A 25,177-nucleotide genomic window follows, 5' to 3' on the forward strand; every position below is an offset into this window, starting at 1 on the left:
TTTACCACATACATATAACAAATATAATATCATTGTATTTTAATTAAAAGTTAAAGTTATTTTTAATGCCAACATATACAACTTACTTGTTTCTTTTGAACATTACCTATAGGGTAAAAACCGGCGACCTGCAGGAGTTGACATTCACAGCACAAATTATACGCGAAGTTGCAATATTATTTCAAAATTATATTTCTTAATTATTGTTACACTAAATAATAAAAGAAAAATAATTTTAAATACTTTTTCTTTTAAATCTTCTTGAATACTATGCGGATTGCGATAATAAAGCTACGCCGTAGGTAGGTGCTCAAACCAGATAGAATAAATTAGAGCATAAAAATCTATCCGGAAAACAGCCCATGTTGCGCATGGCAACAGTATCAATGCTTCAATCTGAGTGAAAGAGGTCCGCTTTTTGTAACTTCTTCGATTTCTTTACGGCTATCGACGGACAATAGTTTTAGGTTTTTGCAGAACTAGCAAGTAAAATTATTAGGTACTCTCATTGTGACAATTTTTTATGTGGAGTAAAGTAAAACAATGGTATTTGCAGTTTCAGCAAGATCTAGTATCTTTATATAAATAGAAATAAAACAATGATATGATATATAACAATGATAACACAAGTGTAAATTAAAAATTTATAACACCCCCGACGATCCAAAGTATTTGAGTTTTCCAAAACATCATTTTCAAATAAATAATTATGTATTTAGGCAACGTCCATCTTGACAGCTTGACATTTGTCAATTGACATAATATTAAGAACCTAACGGTTATCTAACCTTCTTTTCTACAAGAAAACTAGAAAAGAGCTGATAACTCTTAAACGACTGAACCAATTTTTTTGGATTATAGCTAAGAACACTCTCGATCAAGCCACCTTTCAAACAAAAAAAACTAAATTAAAATCGGTTCACTCGTCTAGGCGCTACGATGCCACAGACAGATACACAGATACACAGATACACAGATACACAGATACACAGACACACAGATACACAGATACACAGATACACACGTCAAACTTATAACACCCCTCTTTTTGGGTCGGGGGTTAAAAAAATAAGTCAAGTTACTTAGTGTTGGACAGACAAACAGTTGCAGCCGTGCATAGTTTAAGACTAGCACAAATTGACCCTACCTACCGGGGCAATATACTCGGACAATGTGTACCTAAAGTGTGTAGGTAGAACTATTTTAAGTAGGTAGATACTTACATTTGTCGCGTGCGGACAACTTAGATAGTTTCGTACAAACACCATAGGTCCTATGGTGTACCTGTCTAAGTTAACAGGTCTTCATCCTCATGTCCTTCATCCTAGTCCTGATCCTTTACAGCAGAGAGCTTTATGAAAAGGATAGCATTACATTTAAACCTGTCATCTTAGCTTAGGGATTATGTGCAACAGAATTGGTCACATTAGATTATTTAATTGTGCCCAAATTTGTTCTGAGAAATCCTTTTATATCTCTTCTATTCTCCACTGTTGAAACTCACTATGATACTCTATACCGTGCTTGAATCAGATGGAGTTATCCAACTGCGAAGAGCTATCCGCGATAAAAACAATGCTCGACCAGTATTACATAGCAACTATACAATAGGTATAGACGGGTTTGCTCCAAGGCAAACAATGCTACGTTAGTAACCACTTCTGATTGTTCATACGTACTATATTGAAATATAACGTAACTAAAAATGTTTTAATGAATAACTCATACCTAGGTGTTTTAAGTGCGGAAACCAGCCCAGAGAAGAAAGAAGAAGAAACTCATAGGTGTGTGAGTTCTGCCAATCCACACTTGGCCAGCGTGGCGGACTATAGCTTAAACCTTTCTCATCCTGACAGGTGACCGGTGCTCAGTAGTGGGCCGGCGATAGATTGATCATAATTATGATGATCGTACTATAAATCGGCGACTAAAAATATAAACTATATTCAACATGTTGCATCAAACAATGAATAGCAAAAATAAATCGTTTTTTCTTTAAATTAAACTTATTTTATCTGTTTTTTGCAAAATTGTTGAAACTTTTACAGGGGCCAAAACTGCAGTGTTCTAAATTTCAGTTTGGACAGTAGGCTAAACAAATAATCAAAAAAAATGTTATAAATCAGCCTGCATTCATCCTTAGTTGGACTTAGGACCTTTTGAAACGTAACTTAACCTTTTGAAATAAAGATTTTTAGTTCTTCAAAATTCATTACATAGTATACCTTTACATATTATAATAATATTAACATTAATTATTATTAATCACTAAATAAAAAGTAAAGTACCTAATTACTCTTTGAGAATTCTGCGAGCGCTATCCATCTCTACTTTAAATGAGACAATGTGTTTATCTGTCAATTTGTATGTCCACCTTTTCACAGCTCAATCGGTGAACTGATCTTGACATTTAGCAAATTGGTACCTAATACCCTGAAGGCGAACATTTTGTCTAGAAAAATCAGAGTTCCCACGAAGTGCACGATCAAGTGCAAGTCGGACTTGCATACGAAGGGTTCCGCATAAGATTTTGAAGAACACTTTGTACATTATAATTTTTTTTATTTGCATGGCGGCTATTTTGAAACTCACCATCTTGTAATAGAAGCACACACTGTGGGAAAATTTCAACTCTATCTTTTACGGTTCATGAGCTAAGCCTGCTGACAGACAGGCAGATGGACAGACAGCGAGGTTTAGCAATAGGATCCTGCTCAAAAAACCGTCAAAAAATCTAAAACTTCCGAGTGTTGACGCAGTACGCGTATCGAGTAATGGTTTATTGTTATCGATATCTCGATACAGCTTATGACCGGACTATTCCCCCTCTTCCCTCCGCAACCTGCGCCATACCGTGCACTTGGCGTGCCGCCAGCACAAACACTAATTCGTTGACGTCGTTACATAATTGCTTCGTTTTTGCTAACCGGCCAAGCTAGGTGCATTTCAAATCCTTCTCGGTACTTTCCAACGATATCCGCACAATAATATCCGGGAAACGCTGGGGGCGGGAAAATTTATTGGATCTCCTTGTGCTTCTTTTTACGTACCTAGGAATCTAATAAGACGTTTTTAGTAGCGATAAAATTGATTTGAATTATCTTGCCGTTTCTTGGACCTTAAACTAAACAAAACAATAACAATAATAAGTAAATTTATACTAATTACGATAATTTCAACTAGACGTTGAAATTACGATGAAAACGTTAATACTGATACTAATACGTAGACGTTGAAACTGACTAGCATTAGCTATTAGTGGATGACAAAATATATACAATAAGAGTTAAATAATTTTATAGACACTTTTAATGATATGAGAGGAACATGAAAAGAAAATAGGTTTAAATGGGACTAAGGTAAAATCACAGATCACGCTGGCTCTACCGACATCAATGGGTAAAATAATGGTGCAATTAGAGGCATCATTAAACGCCACAGTATTATTATCAAGCTCGTGACCGGCGCACCACATAAGTTCACCCCGCAACTCGCAGGCTCACAGCCACCGCAGATAGAGAATATTAATTTTCCGAGCTGACGGCCTTTAATTATGACGAACAACTTTCGGACTCTCACATTACATGCTAACGCCCGGTTTAAACTTCACTTAAGAGGATCGTGGGACGGCAAAGTTTTCTTACAAAAAGCGCTTTTGGGCACCGAAACCTTCAAATATTTTGGAGATTTTTAGATGATTTTACAAATCCTATGTTTTCTGTATTTTAATTTCTCCGCTAGTTATATTTAGTAAAATAATGATGGACTTTTCTTTTCTTATTTTGATCAAAGTTTGACGATTTATTACCACTTCTCTTCCCAGAATTTTTCTTTATATTACCGATTTTGTAAATGTATTGCAATCCTTTTCATAATACCCTGCGGAAAAGGATAACACTAGATTTCGACACATCAACTTTTAGTTTAGAAATTGTGTATAACAGAATTAGCAACATTAACAATGTGCAAAGAACTCAATAAAACCCAGACGAGAAAAAAAAAGAACTCAATATGTTGAACGATACGTAAACGATAGGACACGAGAACAGAGAGACACACAAAACATTGTTTTTTATAAATAAGATATGACTAGTCACTAGCTACAAGTTTTGACACCTAGTCTCTGCCATCTGTCATCTGTTTAGGTTCAATTCTGTTGCTAACGATTACTATTATTTATTATCAGTTATTAATACATAAGATTAATGATAGAAACCGGTACTGACGGGTTAAAGTGCTCTACGAGACTTGTAGACGGATAAATGGCAAAATTAAATTAAGTAAATTAAATTAAAAATCGGTTGCCCATCTTATGTCTAACTTACACGCGACTGCATGGTATATTGCGATAACACACCTAGGCCATACCACCCAGTATTAGATATACTAGTGTCTCAAAATGGTACATTTAATCATTTTTTTTAAGTTAAACGTCCAGTACTGAGTGGCACAAGAAAAAGAGTTAAAGCATTACACACTACACAGGAAATTACAACTCAATATTTTGCGTAATAAATCTTTACCATCCGCCTTGCATCACTTTCCACTCCATAAGTAGCCACTTAAGAAATGTAGTCTCTTTTTTAAAGTTACCGCTTTATACTTTGAAGGGGAGAATTACCGGACAAATGTTGCTCATAACTTTATCCATTACTGCAAAGGACCTACGGATAAAAAATCGCTATAAATGTAACGCATTTATATGAAAGTGAACTTTATAAATTATTAAACTTGAATGAGTATTAATTTTCCGGATTATTGTAAGCAACATCGAGATCAGAATTCGTAAAATCTTTGTTATGGGAATGATATTCATCTGTAAAAAGTACCAGAAGAAAAAAGTTCAGTAAGTATAAGTATTCATCGAAATATATTTTATTAAAACAAAAAAATACTTAACAAAATATATATAGAAAGTGTTTATTTTAGATGAAATCATCATTTTGGACTTTCGGTTCAAAATAAAAAAATAGGTGTTTCACAATTTTCACAAATTCCACTCGAGCGAAGCCGGGCGGATCAGCTAGCAACACAATAATGTACTTATTTATGACGTCATTGTATTTTAGGCTTAAGCACTCATGATATGAAGAATCATGCTCGACGGGGTTTTAGACGAGTGATTACATCATAAGTGAATATGTAGCATGTGGTGCTACGGCGTAGCAAATAGATACAATTTTACAGAAAAACAGTCAAGGCGATAGGCATCTTGTTCGAGTCATTTTTAAATGTAAATGTACAACTCAACAAGAGCCTTAAATAGTCCTTAGCAATATTATAAACTAGCGACTCGCCCCGGCTTCGCACGGGTAGCTTATTTCAAGTTTCATAGGGATCTCTATTTTTTTTTAATAAAATATAGCCTAGCCTATGTCACTCAGGAATAATGTAGCTTTGTACTGATGAAAGAATTTTTAAAATCGGTTCCGTAGTTCCTGAGATTACTTCATACAAGCAAACTTAGAAACTTTACCTCTTTATAATACTGTACCTATAGATAAATGCGAAAGTCTGTCTGCTCCGATCGAACAATTTAGACGTTTGGTACATCTCGGGGAGAGACAGACCACTTTTTGTTCCGGAAAATCAAAAAGTTTCTACGGTATTTAAAAAATCTATAGGTATACATGGATAAACGGTAAAAATACGTGGATAAAGTTACGTACATCATCAATTTGGTACAGAGATAGCTTGAATCCTGGAGATGGATTCAAACTATCTCTGTCCCCGTTGAAATATTGAAATGGTGACACTAGGGAACAGAAGTAAAACTCATTGACATTTTCCTCAATAGAAGCTGAATAGAAGATAGAGACATTGAGATGGTCCAAATTCTTTATCTATCTGTATTGTCTGACGTCTACTGATAGTTTAATACTTCTTTATTTAGACTCCTGCCTAATCTTAAATTGGTTTGTTCAGTGAGGAGGCAAAGGTCACAATATCTTATAATATGATATGTATTATGTCCTTTATAGTAATCAATGTACCTATGACGTAGATTTGTAAAAACATTTCAACATTTCAAGTACATGTTTGCTTTATAGTTTCTGCAATTTTGTGATTAGTCAGTCAATGAGCGGTATTTCGCTTTCATTTGGTTTAACATTTTCTTTTGTCTAATGCTTCGCCACGTGAAATTCAGCAAACAAACTAACAAACTATCACACTTTATAACAATACATATATAGGATCTGCAACAAGTAAACAAAGTTTGTCAGTTCAAACTAAAGAAAAAAGTAAAGAAAGTTATAGTTTAAAATTTTAATAAAATAAGAAATTGCAGTCACACTATGCCAGTTTGTTGCTAACGATATGGTTCAGAGCTTAATCGAGCGTTGCCCCGTTGCAAGTTAGTGGGTACATTAATTATGTTCTCGCAGAACTGCTAAATTATTTACTAATTAATCGTATTAGTCAGTAATTTGTACACGCCCTTAAGAGTATAATTTATTATCCTAAAATTCTCAGTTGCCCTATATATATTCATGAACATAATCTGTGAACTAATGAACTGTGGAATACAATATTATATATAGTTTTAAACAGAGTTCTAATATAGAGTTTCTAGGTACAATATACAAAATATTCTATTGGACTTACTTTAAGGACGCTAATTTAATCCCTTACTTAATTTGGAATAAATTTTCGTCACATGAAATGATCGTCGCATCTGAATTTACGAATAAAATTTTTGTAAGGTCTAAATTACTAGACACTGCTAACCAAGGTCTGTGAAAAAGGTCTTCGCACATTACACAGACTCGACACCGACATCCATCATCATAAAGGTCATAAAGATTGAAACTTTTCAACGAGATGTTGAAAATTTCACCGTAAGGATATAAAGCTCACATTTCCATGTGGGTTTAGTCGAAATGGAGTTAGCGCCGAATCTGTGAAATGTGGGAAGATCTTTAAATCGTACGCTACCTACCAGTACAACCATATTATGTAATGTAATATTTACTTGTTCCTACAAAACCAGATAAGCTGGCAGTATAATAAATAACACTTTTCAGGCTTTTCCATAGGACATCGGCGTCAAACATACAATGACATAACATAATATTCGTCGCTCACCGGATTTCTCGTACGCATCTCAAATTAAATAGCCATTTCAACTGCCACTTTTCTTTGATTACGGTGCAGAAATAGCAGTCACCGTAAATGTATATTTAATTATTATTATTCATTGGATCCATGATCAATCAAATTGCTTTGACATTAGTTAATTAAATAATCTGTTGATGGAAGATCATCCGTTTTGCAATCCGATTCAAAAATAATCAATGATGTATTAATTTTGATGTAATATTTTTGCGAATTTAATGCCTATTTATTATTCTGAATCAGACAGGACAGACTAACATTTTTGAAAGAAGTTGTTCATCCGATCTTGACGCGTTTCTAATCCTCAATTAGAGAAATCCTCAATAAAAAAAATCTATTATTCAAATAGCGAGCAAAAATTAACACACAAATGGAAAGTTTGAATATTTTAATCCAGCAACCAAAACATAGCCCAATGACCAATATTCGTCGACATGCTAAATGCTAATGCCTTGAGGCGTAGTTAAGTTAAGAGTTGTTCTAGTTAGAGACAAGACTTAACATTTTTTTGTTTCAGCCATTCCATCTCTGTTTAGAGAGGCTCTCGGGTTCGCAAACAAGCCAAGATACTTTAACTCTTTGAAGACCTCTTCGCTTACTCCATTTGTACTTTACAATGCCAACTGGTTGCATTTAATTTTATTTGTCGCTAGCTGCATCATAAAACTTTGCTTGTTTGAAGTTATGATATGGATCCAAAGGTGCGGGTATTGGAAATTAGATCAATGAAAAAAGGCCACATGAACACTAGAGACATGTCTCGGAGTAAAAAGTTGTCAAGATGCATGCCATAGTGAATTCGATCATGGAATATACTTAAATCGATGAATTTTGACAGTTTTTCAATAAACAATCTGTCAAAACGTCAATTTCGTTCTACAGTCAAATATTATTTGGCGATAGAAAAATCGACCCTTAGTCGAGAACGTTACCGATTCATCACGGATCACGAAATGTACCATTTTTAACCATCGCAGGACATATTTTATTCCTTGTCTGATTGGAGCTCTACAACGGTTCAATTCAGAATCAATGAAACTACTGTACAAGATTAGCATACAACCTTTCGCCGAATCCAGCGCTTATAAATATTTATCAAGCTCTTTTGAATCGTTAATAGTTATGTAATAAACAATTAACCAGTCAAGTGCGAGTCGGGACTCGCTATTTAGGGTCCCGTACATAATTACGAACATTATATTTTGGGTGTATTAAATATTAATTCTTTAGAGTTAAAGTAAAATGGTCCTTAAACACCTTGTTTTAATGCTCAAGTTTGTACATATTATATTCACAGCTAGCGAACCAAGCGGAAACGTGGCGAAATTAAAATCAATGACACTGAATTTTTGGTTTTAAATCAAGTGAACTTAGGTCCATTTTACTTTGACGTTATTTTGTTTCGACACGAATTCTATTCAAAACTAGCTGATGCCCGCAGCTTCGCCCGCGTGTATTGGTTAGATCCCCTGCAGCATCAGGATTGAGGAGTTGGACTCCAAATTTTTTATGAAACAATGTCGCAAAGTTTCTCTATCGATTAAAAAAAAATTACGCAAATCGGTTCAGAAATCTCGGAGATTTCGGTGTACATAGGTAGAAAAACACAACTCCCTTTTTGAAAATCGGTTAAAAAAGTAGCCTATGTTACGCCCTGGTCAATCTTCAACTTGTCTGTGAAAATCCCGTCAAAATCGGTTCAGCCGTTCCGGAGATTAGCCTTTTCAAACAGACAGACAGACAGACAGACAGACAGACAGACAAAAGTTTTAAAAACGTGTTATTCAGTGTTGGTATCGTTCAAATAACCATATGAGCTTAATATGAGGTAGTTATTTCGAAATTACAGACAGACACTCCAATTTTATTTATTCGTATAGATGGTGAGAAGTAAAATCTCGTATTGAGGGTACAGATTACGTACCTACCCATTGGGTACGGTAACCTAAAATTGGCTGTCAAGTGGGGACGGTCGAAAGAAATGAAAACTTAAAATTACAATTAAAATTTCACAATTTGTATATTAAAAGCATTGACATTAATTTAATTGTTACATCTAACGGCACTCCGAGCACAATTAGCATTAGTATGTCGGTGACGTGACCTTGAAGTATTTACCCATCCCAAAATCGCCCAACGCGCCTTAACAAGTTTTCACTCCAAAAATGCCTTGGTATTAGCTTACTTACTTATAACTGAAAACAATTTAAGTGTCATCTCAGAAGATGTCGCCCCAAACAAACATCAAAATATAACGTAGTGTTAGCTGAAGAGCTTAGACAAACATATATAGCGCTAGAAAACGTACAGCCCGCGAATGGAACGAAATAAAAACACGCTGGAAAAATTCAATTCTGATGGAAAAGCATGCTCACTTTGATAAAACTTATGTATTTTCTTACTGTAGGTAACTAGGTAAGAAAATAACATGACCTATCTACTCCTTTTTAAGGTTACTAACTTATCTTTAAATTCTCATCTTTTCTTCTAAATATATAAAAGAAAAAGTTGATATAAGCTGAAAGGCATACAGAGCTATTTAGATGTAGATATCCGCTGAGAAAGGATTTTTGAACTTGCAATACCTGAGTGGGTAAAATAGGAGTTAGAAATTTGTGTAGACCACGCGGATGAAGTCTCGGGCTAAACTAGTTTATGATAAATTAGAATAAATAGATGATGCAAGCAACTTCGTCCACATGGATGTAGATTTAAAAGAACCCTGCGGGAATCTTTGACTTTCCGGGCTAAAAATTAGTAGCTATATTTCTTTGAGACTGCAAATCTTTTGGGTGTGAACGTGACAACATTAGTGCGCCCTGTGATATTTTATGTAATGTGTATAAGTTATGGAGAATTCCCAATTATATTTTAATTGTTTTGTTCCTTAATGTTCCATCCAAAACTTGGTCCTTTACCCGCGACCCTGAAGGAAAAATGACACCTCATTAAACAAAACAGTTCAATCACACAGTTCAAGTTACGAGCCACAGCCGGCACTAATAACATCCTTCGTAGAGTTTAATATATCTCTCTTTGCCTGGTATTCCACATTTCTGAAGGCCGTGGCCTCTTCCACAAATCTAGTTATTTCTTAAGGGGTATTTTTTGGAAAGATAACACTTTCGGCTTCTAGATCCTTCAGTCGCAAGACTCTACCTACGTACTAGCACGCTCGTAGATGCTCCCTCCACACATACCACCCTCATCCCAAAGTTTAAATGTAGGTAAGCGTAAAAATAGTATTCAAACTTAAAGCAGAGAAACGGTAGCAGAAATAAATGAATGTAACTTAGCAGGAAACTTTACAAATTTTCACGTCGACACTTTCCTGAAACGAGACGACAAAAAATTGGCTGTAAGTAAAATGTATCTTTGCTTGCGATTGCGTACTTATCTTCTTACTAGATAATGCCCGCGACTTCATCCGCACAGATTTAGATTTTTGAGAATCCCATGGGAACTCTTTGATTTTCCGGGATGAAAAGTAGCCTGTGTCACCCTCAAGGTTTTTAAGTATATTTAAGCAAAAAATCACGTTGATCCGTTGCTTGGCTGCAGCGTAATTAAAAGACAAACAAACATACACAGTTTCGCATCTATTATTATGGGTCCTAAGTATATAAAACAATTGTTAGACTTGCAACACCCTCCACATTGCGTATGACCCACAACACTTTTTCTTTCAAACGAAAAGTGTACCTAAAAGGAACCAATTACAGTATACACAAATGAGTGGAAAAACTGTCTTTGTCACAAAACGGATTAATGTTGAAACAACGGTAATTCCATTTCCCCGAGTTATGTTATAACGTCAAACACATTTAACTCAGTTTGTGACATATCTACTCACATTTCATCAAAGTTACGAAGGTTTGGGCAAGGTGTGAAATGCTAGCGATCATTACCACGGGTGTATCAAACTCTCTTCCTCTCTGCGAGATAGCTGCGGAAGGTTAACTACACCAGATGATCATTGTTATCAGATGAACCCTTTACGGTTTTGCTCTACGGGGTACCCAGTAAAAAGTTTGCCTCTGGACCTCAAAATCATGAAATTTTAATTTTTTATACTAAATTAATTTAAAAATTAGAAAAAAAACACTCATTCCATAGTTTTCAGTTCTGTTGGTAGCCCCTACTGTCATTTATTTAACAAAAATCTTTTTATTTCTATTTATCCTATATTTCTATTTTTCTATATAACACAACCCTCAATAACCCTCCACCACTGTCAATATGTTTCAATTCAACTCTTTGAACTTTTTAATAATATTAAAGAACAGCAACCAATTAACCATACATGATTAATTGATCACTCGAAATCGTGTTAATACCTACTTACTTATTACACAATACAACGCTGCAGACAATTCTATTAATAAAGGTTATATTTGAGGGTAGGTACATATAGATCACGCTAGAAAGTAGGTCACCGTGAGTTTAACTGCGAGCGACGGCATGGAATAGCTGCTTACGGAAAATGATTGTTTTGTTTCTCCACAGATACTGAAAAACAGGCGTGAGGTTCATAATCATTACCAATTTGCTGTTCTTAGGTATACTTCAAGTACAGAATATTTTTTATAATGTTATGAATTTAAGAAGGTGGTGGGAAGTGGGTGGATGAGGAAAGCGGAGGACCGTGTGTAGTGGCGCGCTCTTTTGAAGGCCTATGTCTAGCAGTGGATGCGAACAGGCTGATTGATTGATTGATGAAATTAAAACTAACAAAGATAGATAAAAAGCATTTATTACTAATAATAATATTGTCTAAGCGTTATACCTAATAATTTACAGCAATAAGGCCGCCTTTGCACACAACTGTTTTTTTCTGTTTTCTTCCTTCTGTGTTGTTCGCTTACATTATTTGAGTGCAATAAAGACTTCTATCTATATCTATCATTACCATCAATGCGCAAGGGTGTTTGTTTGTTGGTTTGTCCTTCACTCATGCCGCAACGGAACGACGGATCAGCGTGATTTTTATATCTATGCAGATTTAGTTAAAAACCTAGAAAGTGACATAGGCTACCTTTTATCCTGAAAAATCAAAGAGATCTCGCGGGATTTTAAAAACCTAAATCCACGCGGATGAAATTTGGGGTATATTAGTTAAAATTTGGTCAATTATTCTTTCTCAGTACAAATTCTGCATCCAAAAATCTTAGATCTTCGTTCATTTTAATTCGCTTTCCCGTATTCGGAGGTTCGTGGTTGCCTCTTCTTTCTCAAGTAAATAAATCTCGTGGATAAGTGGGTCAACTATAAAGGTGAGACAAGACTATATAAATATGCCATACTTACTAGCTGATGCCCAGCGTGGATTTCAATTTTTTTAAATGCCGTGGGAACTCTTTAATTTTCCAAAATTAAAAGTTGTCTATGTCACTTTAGCCTGCTGATTAGCTAACTCAGTGTTCAACGATGAATGATAGTCACCGAGCCTATTTGACATTGGTTGGTGCTACATTGCTGCTTCACTGAGTGACATGAAACTTAAGCATTCTGTGCTTCAGCTCCACTTCACTCTGCAAGTGTGCGTTGTGCCTTAGAGTGGCATGCGCGGCGACACGAGGACTGTAGCGACTGGCGAAGGAAGCGATCGTTTCGCTGCAGGAAACTTAGCTCCGTATCGCCCTAGTCACTCTTTCCGGCAAGGGAGCGCGCCGTCACCGCGACCGTAAGCAATTTGCCTTTTTTTACACTTACACCAGACGAATTGAATTTTATCGAATATCGGTAGAGGATATTAGAATAATTTTTCTAGTGGGAAACATATCCTTGCAACTGGCAATTTGTATTACTCAACTACAGCAAAGCCATAAGATAAAGTTATGATTTTAGCAGTCTATGTGTAGTGTATGTATCACTATGTAGGTTTGTATTTATGTGTATTCCACCGTAGCGCATAAACTACTAAGCCGATTTTGATGAATGAGGTGTCAATCAATTCGTTATTATGGTCCGGGGAACATCCATACTAAAAGGTTATATATTTACTAAAAAATCGACTTGACGGATGTTAGATCCAAGAAAGTGGGGGTCTCCAAAAATTTTTTTTGCTATTATATCAAGTGGGATATCAAATGATAGAGAAGAAAATTCTGAGTTTATAAATATAAATATAGTGCAATGTTAAAATACACTAATTGACAGAAAAACAATTTTACTATATCGATCGCTATGTAATATTTGTCGACAGGTCGCAGGTAGTAGTCGGGTCTTAGCGCTGTCAGCTTTAGGTAAGCTCTTCGACCATACTATTTTGGTGCAATACTCATAATTTAGATTTTAGATTTATGAACTAATGTCCTAAGGGTAAACTGAATAACGTGCTCGCTGAAAATGTAATATAACCAAGCCACATCATTAATTCATTCAGCTATAAAGCATAACGCAATGTTATATTGTGGTACCCATAATTGACATCATCATCATCATCTCAACTTATCGCTGGTCATCTATTAAATTCCTCTCAGGTTTTAAGCAATAGTTAAGGCAAGAGTGAATAGGTATCTTCTACGAGTAGGTATGTAAGCGTGCTCTAACCTAGATAGACCTCAAACATACTTTACTCTATGACTTGATAATTGCTTTTTATTACGTATAATGTCGTCAACTGTAAGCCTATCTTACGCCTAAAATGATAGTCCACCACGCTGACCAAGTGCAGATTAACAGACTTCATACACCCATGAATCATTATTTAGAACTCTCAAGTATTCAGGTTTCCTCACGACGCGGATGGCGTTACTTACGCCACAATTATTATCAAACTAAGTCTAGTTGGTATATTTTAATATAACTGATACTGAATCTTTTTCATTAGTTCCTGTTTCATAAGTTAAGGTAAACTCAACTTTGCTTGTACGTCTAAGCCGCATATAAGTAGGTCAACTAGATATAAGAGTAATAGCGGTGAAATAAAATCTTTGCACGGTGTTGCCACACGAATGTTTCTAATTATTCATCTAGTAACAAGATTTTAGTTTTATACTTACTTTGTAGTTTATAATGTATTCAAATTGTATCCATAGATAGATATCAAGCTTTTCTTAGATTCACTACCTTTTGTCCGTGACTTCGTCCGCGTGGAATTGATTCTTGAAAAACCTTGATCACTTCTCACCTAACCCTTAACCTGCATGTGAATGCCCCTTTAAACGTTTTCATTAGAATTTCCGAAAATCATGAAAATATATATTTTCCTTAGGTATATTTTCAATCGGAAGCCTAATAATACCAATTATTATGGATATAACTTGAAAACTGACAGACTTTCATACTTTGAAACCCTTAATAATCCCTACAAAGTTAAATTTTCAAAGATCCTGTCTTAGCAGATATCTATGTCATTAATAGCTGTATGCCATAAAGCCTGATCAGTCCAGCAGTGGTTTAAGCACATTGTGCAATGATAGGTCAATCAGCCAGTCAGTCATCTTTTCCTTTTATAGGTTGAAACTAAATTCCATAAAAGTCTTCAAGGTGTTTCGGTACTCTGAACACATTATTCTTCCTTCCTTTCATTAAACGCTATTGCTTGTGATCACCGAAATGTACAGCGCTTACTTAAGACACCTAATGACGTAGTGCAGATTTAATGAAGATTTCACAAGAGTTCTTCGGCTGAAAGGTTTCAAGCCATAATTCTCGCCTTTTGTTCCCTTTGTCTCGCGGCACGGCAACTTAAAACGCCAACGTGGGCAATACTTGGCGATCTTTGTTAAAAACATTTTTTCTACTAAACGGCCATGTAAAACAATATTGTGGGGAGATTTTTTTTTAAAACGCTTTATGATCGTTGCTCACATTGGATACATTTTATTTTGTTATAACATACCTACTTAGGAAACAAATTTTATGGATCCTGTTCTGATAAATAAAGGATGAAATTGTGTACAAATTAAAGCTACGAGTATCTTATGGCAAAATTTGTTCAATGCTTCTTAAAATTACTGATTACGTCTGTATCTGTAATACTAGACAGGCGTGGAACCGTGATGAGTTATTATTAATAGGACGAGGAGAGAGTAGAGGTACGTCGATTTCTACATATTACCTAGTTTATTCTTGTCTCTTGTTTTTTACACAGTAGGTAAGGTATCTTTGAATATTTTTTTGAACTGCGACTACCATCTGCTACTTTCAAACGAGAAGTATAAGTTACGATCACATTTAAAACAAAATGAATCAAGACTTCCGATTTTCCGCGAAAGTACCTACTTAGTGAGATGGATCAATTTTCATCCAGAAGCGGAAGGCTTTGAAAAATTCATAATGGTTGGTAGCCCTTATTATAACTAATTCTCCCTATAATCCCTATTGCTCTTTACGTTTAAACGCTTCATTAAATTTTCATGAGTTGTGGATAACGATACCCACAGATTAACAATATTATTTTGTCCACCAAATAATTTTAAAAATAATTGAAAAATCTCTATTTTAAGTCAAATTTTGAAGCCATTTCATGCGTAAATAAATTGTAAAAAAAAATTAAAAAACGAAAAATTAACAATTCTACGTCACGCTTTACTTCAAAATAATTTCAAATGTCTTTAGTTTGTGTAAAAAAATGTTTTCTTTTGCCAAAAATAGGCGTAAATCCAAACGTCGATCAGCAATTAAGTCACTTTACCGTTTTTGACTAAAAAATCTTTGAACCCTAAGCAAAATTCATTCACCGGCGTCTCTCGTGGTGAAGTGCAGTTAGTTATAGGGAAAGGGTGGCACGCACAATAACTTTGTTTCCGTCATCTATGAAAACAACATTATTTTAGGTTCCACCCGCCAACGAGTTATCACTTCGATAAAGCGGGCTCTTAACACGTCTCCGTCCTCTTTGCTTCTGTATAAACATGCCTTATAGGTGCCAGTCCACTAAAATGTAAGTATTGTGTTAAGCAGACCAATCAGATTATTGATAGATGACGCAAATATTTAATCACGTCATCTCTCAATAATCTGATTAGTCTGCTGAAACATCACCGTTCCACTCCACTTTAGTTGACAGGCACCCTTACTCCTTAAATAATGCTCCTTAAGAAATACGAGTACTTTAGTAAAATACTTATATACACAATTTTATACTTCAAAAATTTAAACGAATTATGAAAACAAAATTAATAAATTATTAGAAACTGACTGACGGAACTCGTTGATGTTCCGGGATAAAAAGTAGCCTGTCTATAGATTTTGACTATACCCATGCAAAAAATCACGTCGATCAGTGGCTCCGTTGCTAATGAATGAAGAACAAACACCTTTCGCATTTCTAAAATGGTTAGTGATGAGTAACCTTAAAATGCAAGATTCAAAATATTGGGAAAGGTGGATTAAATCATTGCGGGAGTCCCGCACGGCGCATGCGCGGGAGGGCACGCCTGCGCACTGCCACTTAACCTCAATCCAGACGTGTTTTTGAATGAAACTTCATTCGCAAGGCCCTACCGCACTTTGCTTTCAGAACTCCTCGACTTATCCGTTGTTTTATCGAATCTCGGCTAACTCATTGCTTACCTACTTCTCACTAAAGATTAATTACTAGGGAAGAGAACAAAGTATCAGGTGAACATTAGTCCGCGACTTTGTGTGATTGGATTCATTATTTTCAGAGTAGGTAATATTTTACTTACTAAACTTAAATATTATATCGGTATTAGGGAAAATACCTCCTCACGTTTCGTTTGACACAATATTTTCTAGTTCCTATATAGTTAATATTTGAAAATGTTAGATAGATACTCGAAGATAAATTAATTATTTATCGCCACACAAAAAACATAGAAAAATAATATAAAAATGTTAGAGCAGAAAGTACGAGATACATATTTCACTTGGTTTTCGTGTCAATTGGAAGTTCTCAAAATCCTTTCTTTGTACAGAATCTGCGTTACAAAATTTTAGTATTACATACCTACTTACTTTCAAGTAGTTTACAAGAAATTTCAAAACCAATAGGTATGTTGAAAACGAAATGTTTATTTCTCCATACAAAATTTATCATCCCCATTCACCCTTGGGCAATAAATTTTTGAAGTGAAACTTCTTTATCCGCGTAGGAAAGCTTAGGTACCGCATGGAGGTGATTTTATGAAAATTGTATCGGAAGTACCTAACTGTAACTAATATGACGTCAATACAATTTTCATAAATCATTTTTACTTTTTGTTTCAAACTTTATCCTTGAATTATATCTTTTTTTTTAAGAAATTAATATGAATTTATCGCTACTTTTATAAAATCGATAATTTTAAAAAGTGAACGCCTTTTTGAAATCCTTGTTATTGGACAGAATTCTTTCAAAATCGACATTTGGGGGATAAGATTATCGTAAAAAGGAAACTATTGCTTAAATTTTTGCTCTCATTACTCGACAGACATTATTACTCAGGTCTCAGACAACTAAAAAAGTTACACTTCTTCCGCATGTAGGTACGCAACGAGCACATGCAACCATTCCAATGCACATGTAACCAATGAAACAGGCGTTATCTTATTTTCTTCAAAGTTACATCGTAACTTTTTTTTAAATGGCTCTCCATACAAAATTTATCACTCCTTTTCACACTCTTAGGGGTGGAATTTCAAAAAATCCCTCCTTAGCGAACTCTTAAGGTAGGTACCTACTCAAGAAATAAGGGCTTCTCCAAAGGGCTTTGGAGATTTTGGCTCACCTAGTAGCCCGCCATTTTTCTTTCCAAAATAGTGGCCACGCATAAAACCTATATTTCAAGATATTATAAGCTATCTTTGTACCGGTGACTAGACTCTTGTTCTGGTGACGTCACTAGTACAACAAGTACGTTACTTTGAAAAAAAAAGGCAGGCAGTATAGGCAAGCCAGGCTCCATTCTAGATCCACCGGTTAGGTTGTGTGCTGTCTCTCAGTTAGTCACGTGGCCACGGTAATTAAATATTCTACTGTTTATTTTGATTTCAGTGTGGGTTTGATATTTTTAAGGACATCAATTATAACAGTTACTGAATAAACGAATTTGCGGAGTAGAACCTTCACTAACCTTTAAACCTACGAGCAATCGCCCACAACCATTCTTTTTACGTTCTTTATTTATTTCTTCATTACTAGCTAATGCCCACATCTCCGTCCGCGTTGAGAACGTCATAGGAACTCTTTGATTTCAGGAACTGCGGATAAAAAATTGGTTAAACTGATTGACCGTGAAAACGTGACAAGCAGACACGCTTTTGCATTTATAATATTAGTAAGGATAAAATAGCGCCCAAAAAGTGTTATAAGTTTGACGTGTGTATCTGTGTATCTGTCTGTGGCATTGTAGCTCCTAAACTAATGAACCGATTTTAATTTAGTTTTTTTTGTTTGAAAAGTTTGATCGAGGGGGTTCTTAGCTATAATCCATGAAAATCGGTTCAGCCGTTTGAAAGTTATCAGCTCTTTTCTAGTTACTGTAACCTTCACTTGTCGGGGGTGTTATAAATTTTTTTCATTACAAATACAATACAATACAAATTTTTTCTGTCTGTTTACCTGTCTGATTGTGCGTAAACATATTGCGCTGAAAATTCTGAACGGATTTGAATTGAATACAACTCGACTTCTTATGGCTAATACTTTGGGTTAACTTTTAAGTATCGATTTAGGACAATTTAGCAATCGTGACTATAAGCATAATACGTTCGTAACATAATAAATACATTTTTATTTCTTCCCTATAAGTTGTACCTAAATTTCTCAATGCATCAGTAGTATAGCGGTTGTATTTATCATTCCGAAACTTTCACGATTCCACGACGGTATGTATTGTTATAGAAAATAACACATACCTACTATTTGTCTATGGAATATGTATAAACCCGTGGCCACCAATCAATAGATCAATCAATATCAATAGATTAGTATTGTCATATGTTATTGTTATGTTTAATAGTTATTATTATGTTTAAACGTTTTAAAACTTTTACGACAATAGAAGAAGAATATCGCTTCATAAATGTTCTTGGAATGTAAATTAAAATAACTAGACCATTGTGACCATGCCATTTATGTATGCGTATTGATTTAAAAACAACTCGAAAACTAGTCTCATCTAAAACAACCAATAAACACCCGGGAGATGTTAGCTACGACACAAACAAACAGCGAGTTAACGGGCTAGCAAACGGCTGAAAGCTTTCTAGTGTCTCGAATGCAGCCTGTAGGTGATCTGCTTGAATAGGAAATGGCTACTGACACGCTACAGGACAAGGTGTCAACGAACCGTGTTAAGGTGCGCTTACACGGGCAATTGACATTCCTCAATTCCAGGCAATTATGACGTCGCGGCTATTTACTGTAATGCCCAGCAATACTTACCTGAAATTTTCAGCAAGGTTATGTAAAATAATTGCTCCAGTTTACTCCACATATTGCTCCAGATTGATCCATACGTATTGCCGAGCAACAATTGCTTAAAAGATTGCCCATGAAAGCGCACCTTTACATCAGTGTGTTACATTCAGATGGTGTAACTATAATATAGGGTTGCCGCCTTCCAGAAATATTATAGGTAAATTAATGAGGTGTGCAAAAAAGCTACACAGAAGAAGTTAAAGTTCAATATATATTATATAGTATATACTGTATAAATATATTTATAGACATAACTAAGTTTATACAAAAACTATGACAAATTACCAGCAGGTGAAACCACAAACCCTACTAGTTATACCTACTATTATTGTTGTTTTTTTTTTACTTTTAACATAAAATAGAGTAATTTCTGCGTGAAAATATTTTTATACTAAAAAAAAAAATTGTCGCTTATTATGGGCATACTATTATCGTATTGCAACTGGACAATGTTTTATTGATTTAGTTGCCGTAGAGTTCCAGCACGAGTAAATGTCCAATAAAACGCCAAGAAAATTGTGCTCCTTGTCTCTACAATTTGTTATCCATTTAATGTCTATTTAATGCTGGTAAATGTTTTTATAGTTCCTAACCTGCATGGATATCGTTTTGGACGAGTTCACCTTCAAACTATATTATGCAGTCAATTTTAACCATTCCTAGCGAGAATTCCAAAGGCGGCTTCGCTCGAGAAACTTATTTGCCAGTCAACCTTAGGAGGGTAGGAGATGCGCGTAATTATAGGTGTGCTCAAAATCAATGAACGGTAAAACATAGAGATACTTACTATAGAATTTAATCTTAAAATATCTCTTCTATCCCTGATAATAATTAATTCTTATTTTCTTTTAACTACGAAAAATTATAATACTGAAGTTTTTCCTTCTCTTGCATGTTCTGGTTCTACCTTCAAAAATTTCAAACCATTAATGTTGCTGAAACAATTGACTTCTGGTTCTTATCTTCGATGCTTGCAAATTAGCTTGCTATTAAATACTAATCACTCCGTAACTTTGCAACAGAAGTGAATTTTTAACCCCTGACCCAAAAACAGGGTTGTTATAAGTTTGACGTGTGTATCTGTGTATCTGTATGTGGCATCGTAGCTCCTTAACGAATGAACCGATTTTAATTAAGTTTTTTTTGTTTGAAAGGTGGCTTGATCGAGAGTGTTCAGTCGGTTCACTCGACTCGGAACTCGCTCGGATCGGAAATCGGTTCAGCCGTTTGAAAGTTATCAGCTCTTTTCTAGTTTATTATAGAGGTTTTTGTGTCGAGCGTTTTTTAAATTTTGAGTTATTTACGATACTTTTTACATCTGGTACATTTTAAGTTGGTAAGTATGTTTAAAAAAAAAAAAAAAAACAAATGACTACATCTTGAAACATTATTTATTTTTTGTTTAGATTGCTTATTTTAGGCATAGATATGTTTTAGGACATTTTATTTTATTTCAGGAAGCACCAATAACTCTATATTCCTAAAGTGATACCTGTTCATTTTCACAGCTAAATTACCTCTATTTCATGCTTTTTTTTTGTTTATTAATAGCAACGTTATTACGCGCGTACAAAAAGTGTTGTTTAATTTAAAATAACGAGTCTTGCGAACAAATATTCATTCAATTCAATCAATTCGTCCTTTTAAATTATTTTACGTAAGGACCGCGCGCGCTGCAGTGATATTGCTAGAGCGTGAAAATCTCGAAATGGGGTTTTTTATTTATGCCTGGCTAGTTTGCCATCACATTATGCCAAATGTTTTTACCTGTCAATGGCAGAAATGCGTACCATGCGACCCAATTCGTAGTTTTTTACAATAATGGCCTCCCCAGGGACCTGGTTTCATATTCATTACTTATACGGAAGGTGACGATTATTACAAACCTTACCTACACGTATATACTAACTTTATTTTTACTATCGTAGTTTTAGGCCTTACTCTGAAGGAAAAAGAAAAAGTCTTCTTTTTACCCGACTGTTTTTTTAGGTGAATTTTTTTTATTATCGTAATAGTCCGGGATTCAGCGTTGTATTTTTGTAGCGTTTACATTCCCCTTAACTGATGTATTAAGTGATATAAATATAACTATTTAACAAACGAAGCATCGTTTATTTGCGTCTAGGGGGAACTGGCTATAAGAAAATTAGAAACAAGTCGAAAAAAACACTTTTCAAAACTCTTGAAAAATTTGAAGTAGCTGATGCAAGGATCGTAAAACGGTTAATAGAAATCGATTGCGATAGCAATCGTAAAATATGATTTGTGACTGCGTTCATTGCCATTCTGCCACCCGGACTATAATCATAATAATAACAAGAAAGAAACGAATAAAATGTTTACAAAAGTTAATCTAAGTACCTACTACAAATATTTATGTATACCTTATAACATTATGTCCAAGAATCGAGCACTACAAGCATGGTAGGTACCAAAAAAACTCACTGGCTCTGTGGAAAGGTAGAATTAAAATAAATCTTTGAACTTTTAAAGCAGCAAAAGGATCAAAAAGATTATACATAGATACAAAATTTGCAGAAAGCGCGATATCAACGTGACAATCTTTATCTGATTATGCCAGATGCTCTACATTAGACTAATGTAAGAAAACACCTTGTTCATTCTTTCAAGATGTTAAATTATACATTTTTACCCATATTTAGTAGGTACATAGTCGATTAGGGTTTAAGGCTCATTCACATATTTATAGTTTCATTATAATAACATAAAAATGAGGAGGTAGCATGTAGAAAGAAAAATAAAAAGAATGTGAAAAACTTGTTAATTGACAAGTATCAGCTGTTCATTGATCAGCCCACCTTGTTGTGTTACGTGCTCTTATAGGTAATATTGTTCGAAAATATCAAAGTTATAATAGGTATAAGTCTAAATTAAAAAGAGTCTATATTATAATAAATGAAAGGTTTTCCAGTCTACTACAAGATTGCTATAGAAGGTGCCTCATTGGAACGTGGGCGAGTCCGATTCTTTCTTATACCCATCGCTAACTCTACCCACCTCTCTGATTTCGACCTTTTTATACTCGATATGAATGTACCTATTATACCTAGGTTACTACTTACGAACTTCTATTGAGCGAAAATGGATGACCGATTTTTGAAGTGAAAACTTCTTAGAATAGGGGTTATTATTTCTTTAAGCGCGTTGGACGATTTTGGGTAACAACTTCAAGATCGCGATAAGCTGATTTGATTAGTTTTTAAAATTTGTTCCATAACGCAATATATTAAGGTTCAATTTTTAATGGATATTGCGGTAATCGGAGTACTTCCTAATAACTCCTATTTTTTTCCTAGTTTTCACTGCCGACAGCGGTCCTAACTGACTGGCTAATTTTATTGTTTCATAAAGACATATAAAATAAACTAGCAAATACCCGGCAAGCGTTGCAATGTGACTCGCGCGTCATCTATTGTACGTTGGCAATACCATGTCAGAAACCTTCTCGCAAGTCTTAATAACAACTGCACAAAGTTTTAACTCAATCGTAATGTGAATGTTGCCCGAACGCATAGGTAACGAACCGCTGAGTAAGTAAACTGTAATGAACCAACACAACCAAACAAACGTTTATTTTTATTTAGGTATATAATTCTATATAGTGAAAAGGCCAAAAATAGCGGTCCTACTGGTAGGAATGGAACTACAGACCTCATGAAAAATCGAATAGAAGAGGTAGGTACTTACTTAAACAGCTTGATCCGCTAGCATAGTTGATGACACAATAGGGTCTTCGACTGCAGTAATAAAGTGATGTGATTTTTTGTATAGCGGTAAGTAGCTTATGGAGCAAGACCCTATTATCGATAAGCTTGGACGAATAAGATTGATGGGGTGTTTAATTTACTCGTACTTTGCTTCACTAGTTATAAGATAGGTATGATACCTACATAACAATTATTTCGTTCACCACTAAAGTGACTAACCAAGAGGATCGATACCTGCCTATAATCACAATCTCCGAACTTGACACAGGTCACGACACAATTAGGTATGTCGTGCGAAACAATTCGTATACCCGTGCGATGGTACTAACCGTTTCAACTACTTATCTCTCATCAAACATCATAATGTAAGAAGAAGAGCGAGGACCAGCTATAAAAATCGTTGAAATGATAGAGATCGTTGGAAATATTTCTTGTATCTACTTTAAGAATGCTCTCTTCGGTGGCTCCAAGCAGATCATATTAACTTCATTTTGATCCATACACGTAATGCATTACGGGTCATTATGATTCCTCCGTAACCTGATGAAAACAACCATAGTTGATGTGATCGCGCCGGAGCACTCACCTGGCACTCGTGACACGTGTGTACGGAGTAGGACTGGTCGCAGTCATAGCGTTGGAGGATGTAGGCGAAGTCGCAGTGCACGCGCGCGACCATCGCGTCGAGGGCGAGCAGGTCGTGCAGCGTGCGCTCGCAGCGCTCCCCGCCGGCCAGCACGTCGGCGCGCGCGCCGCGGTCCAGCGCGGAGGCGGGCGAGCGCTCGCAGCAGGCGCGCAGCCGCAGCTCGGCCAGGCGGCGCGCTCGCGCTGCCGCCCCCAGCGCGCACAGCGGCCGCACGTCGCGCCCCGCCAGCGTCTCGGCGCCGCCGCCGCCGCACGCGTGCCGCTCGCCCTCGCCGCACTCGGCGCCCGCGCCCTCCTCCTCCAGGTCGCACGCGCTCAGCCAGGGGTTGAGGCGCGCGAGCGGACTCACGGCCAGGCCCGCGGCCGCCATCAGCAGCAGCAGCAGCAGCGGCGGCGCTCGCATGGCGGGGGCGGCGCCGCTAGCGGGGGCCGGCCCGCCGGGCGCGGCGCTGCCTCATACCGCATCGCGCATGGCGACCTACTCGCGCGGCCCGGGCCGCGGGGCCGCCGCGCGGGGTGGGCGCGCCGCCATGTCGCTCGCTCGCCGCTCGACTGACTCCCCCCGGGTGCGCATCGATCGCCCCGCGCCCCGCGCCCGCTGCGCGCGCCCCTACGGCCTCCGCCGCCGTTATGTAACCTGCGCGCGCCGCTCCGGCCCCGACCGCCCTCCGCCCTGCGCGCGTGCCCGCCCGCCCTCTAGCGGCGCTACGCTGACGAGCCGCACGCCCTGTCGCCCTAGCATCCCACGCCACCGGGACGACAGAAACGTTTCATGTCAGCTTTATCATCCATGTAGGACAACAGATGGCGCCGTACTACAATCATCGAAAGTTGGCGCCATTTATGAAATACTTCTCATAGATTTACAAAGTTTTAAACTTTGAATAGCTTAGTTTAACACGGATGGAGGAAATGATGTATAATTTAAGACCAGTCATTACTTACATCGTTTACTACCGAAATGCTTGAGCATTTTATAGGATGTTGCGTTTCATTCACTTTCAGCAGTTTCAACGTGAAGCGTGCACAAACAGACAGACAGAAATAAGTAAAAAAAATATTGGTTTGGGTTTTAAATCGTTAATAGTGCTTCCTCTGATTAAAACTTCAAACCTTATAGTTGAATATCAAAGTATTTTTTTTTAGGTATACACACGAACAGCGACATAATACCTACCTATCACCAAAACGAAAATATCCATCTTTAGACAAAATTCACAACGAGTTCATAAGATTCCCCTAGGAACTCATTGCGAAAGTCTTCACTTATCAAGCCAACATGCACCTAAACGTAAAAAGAGTACTTAGGCTCCGA

General features: G+C 36.4%; 1 protein-coding gene across 1 annotated transcript in view; it reads right to left on the bottom strand.

Annotated features, from left to right (window-relative positions):
• The window catches only part of LOC123864482, a 68,869-nt gene extending 44,464 nt beyond the window's left edge, over positions 1–24,405 (bottom strand). Inside the window, exon 1 of the mRNA XM_045904960.1 lies at positions 23,804–24,405. Within this exon, the coding sequence (XP_045760916.1) occupies positions 23,804–24,265 (462 nt within the window). The 5' untranslated portion in view covers positions 24,266–24,405. The remainder of the gene's footprint in view (positions 1–23,803) is intronic.
• Between the last annotated feature and the right edge of the window lie 772 nt (positions 24,406–25,177).

This window comes from Maniola jurtina, chromosome 4 (assembly GCF_905333055.1).
Source record: "Maniola jurtina chromosome 4, ilManJurt1.1, whole genome shotgun sequence".
Lineage (NCBI taxonomy): Eukaryota > Metazoa > Arthropoda > Insecta > Lepidoptera > Nymphalidae > Maniola > Maniola jurtina.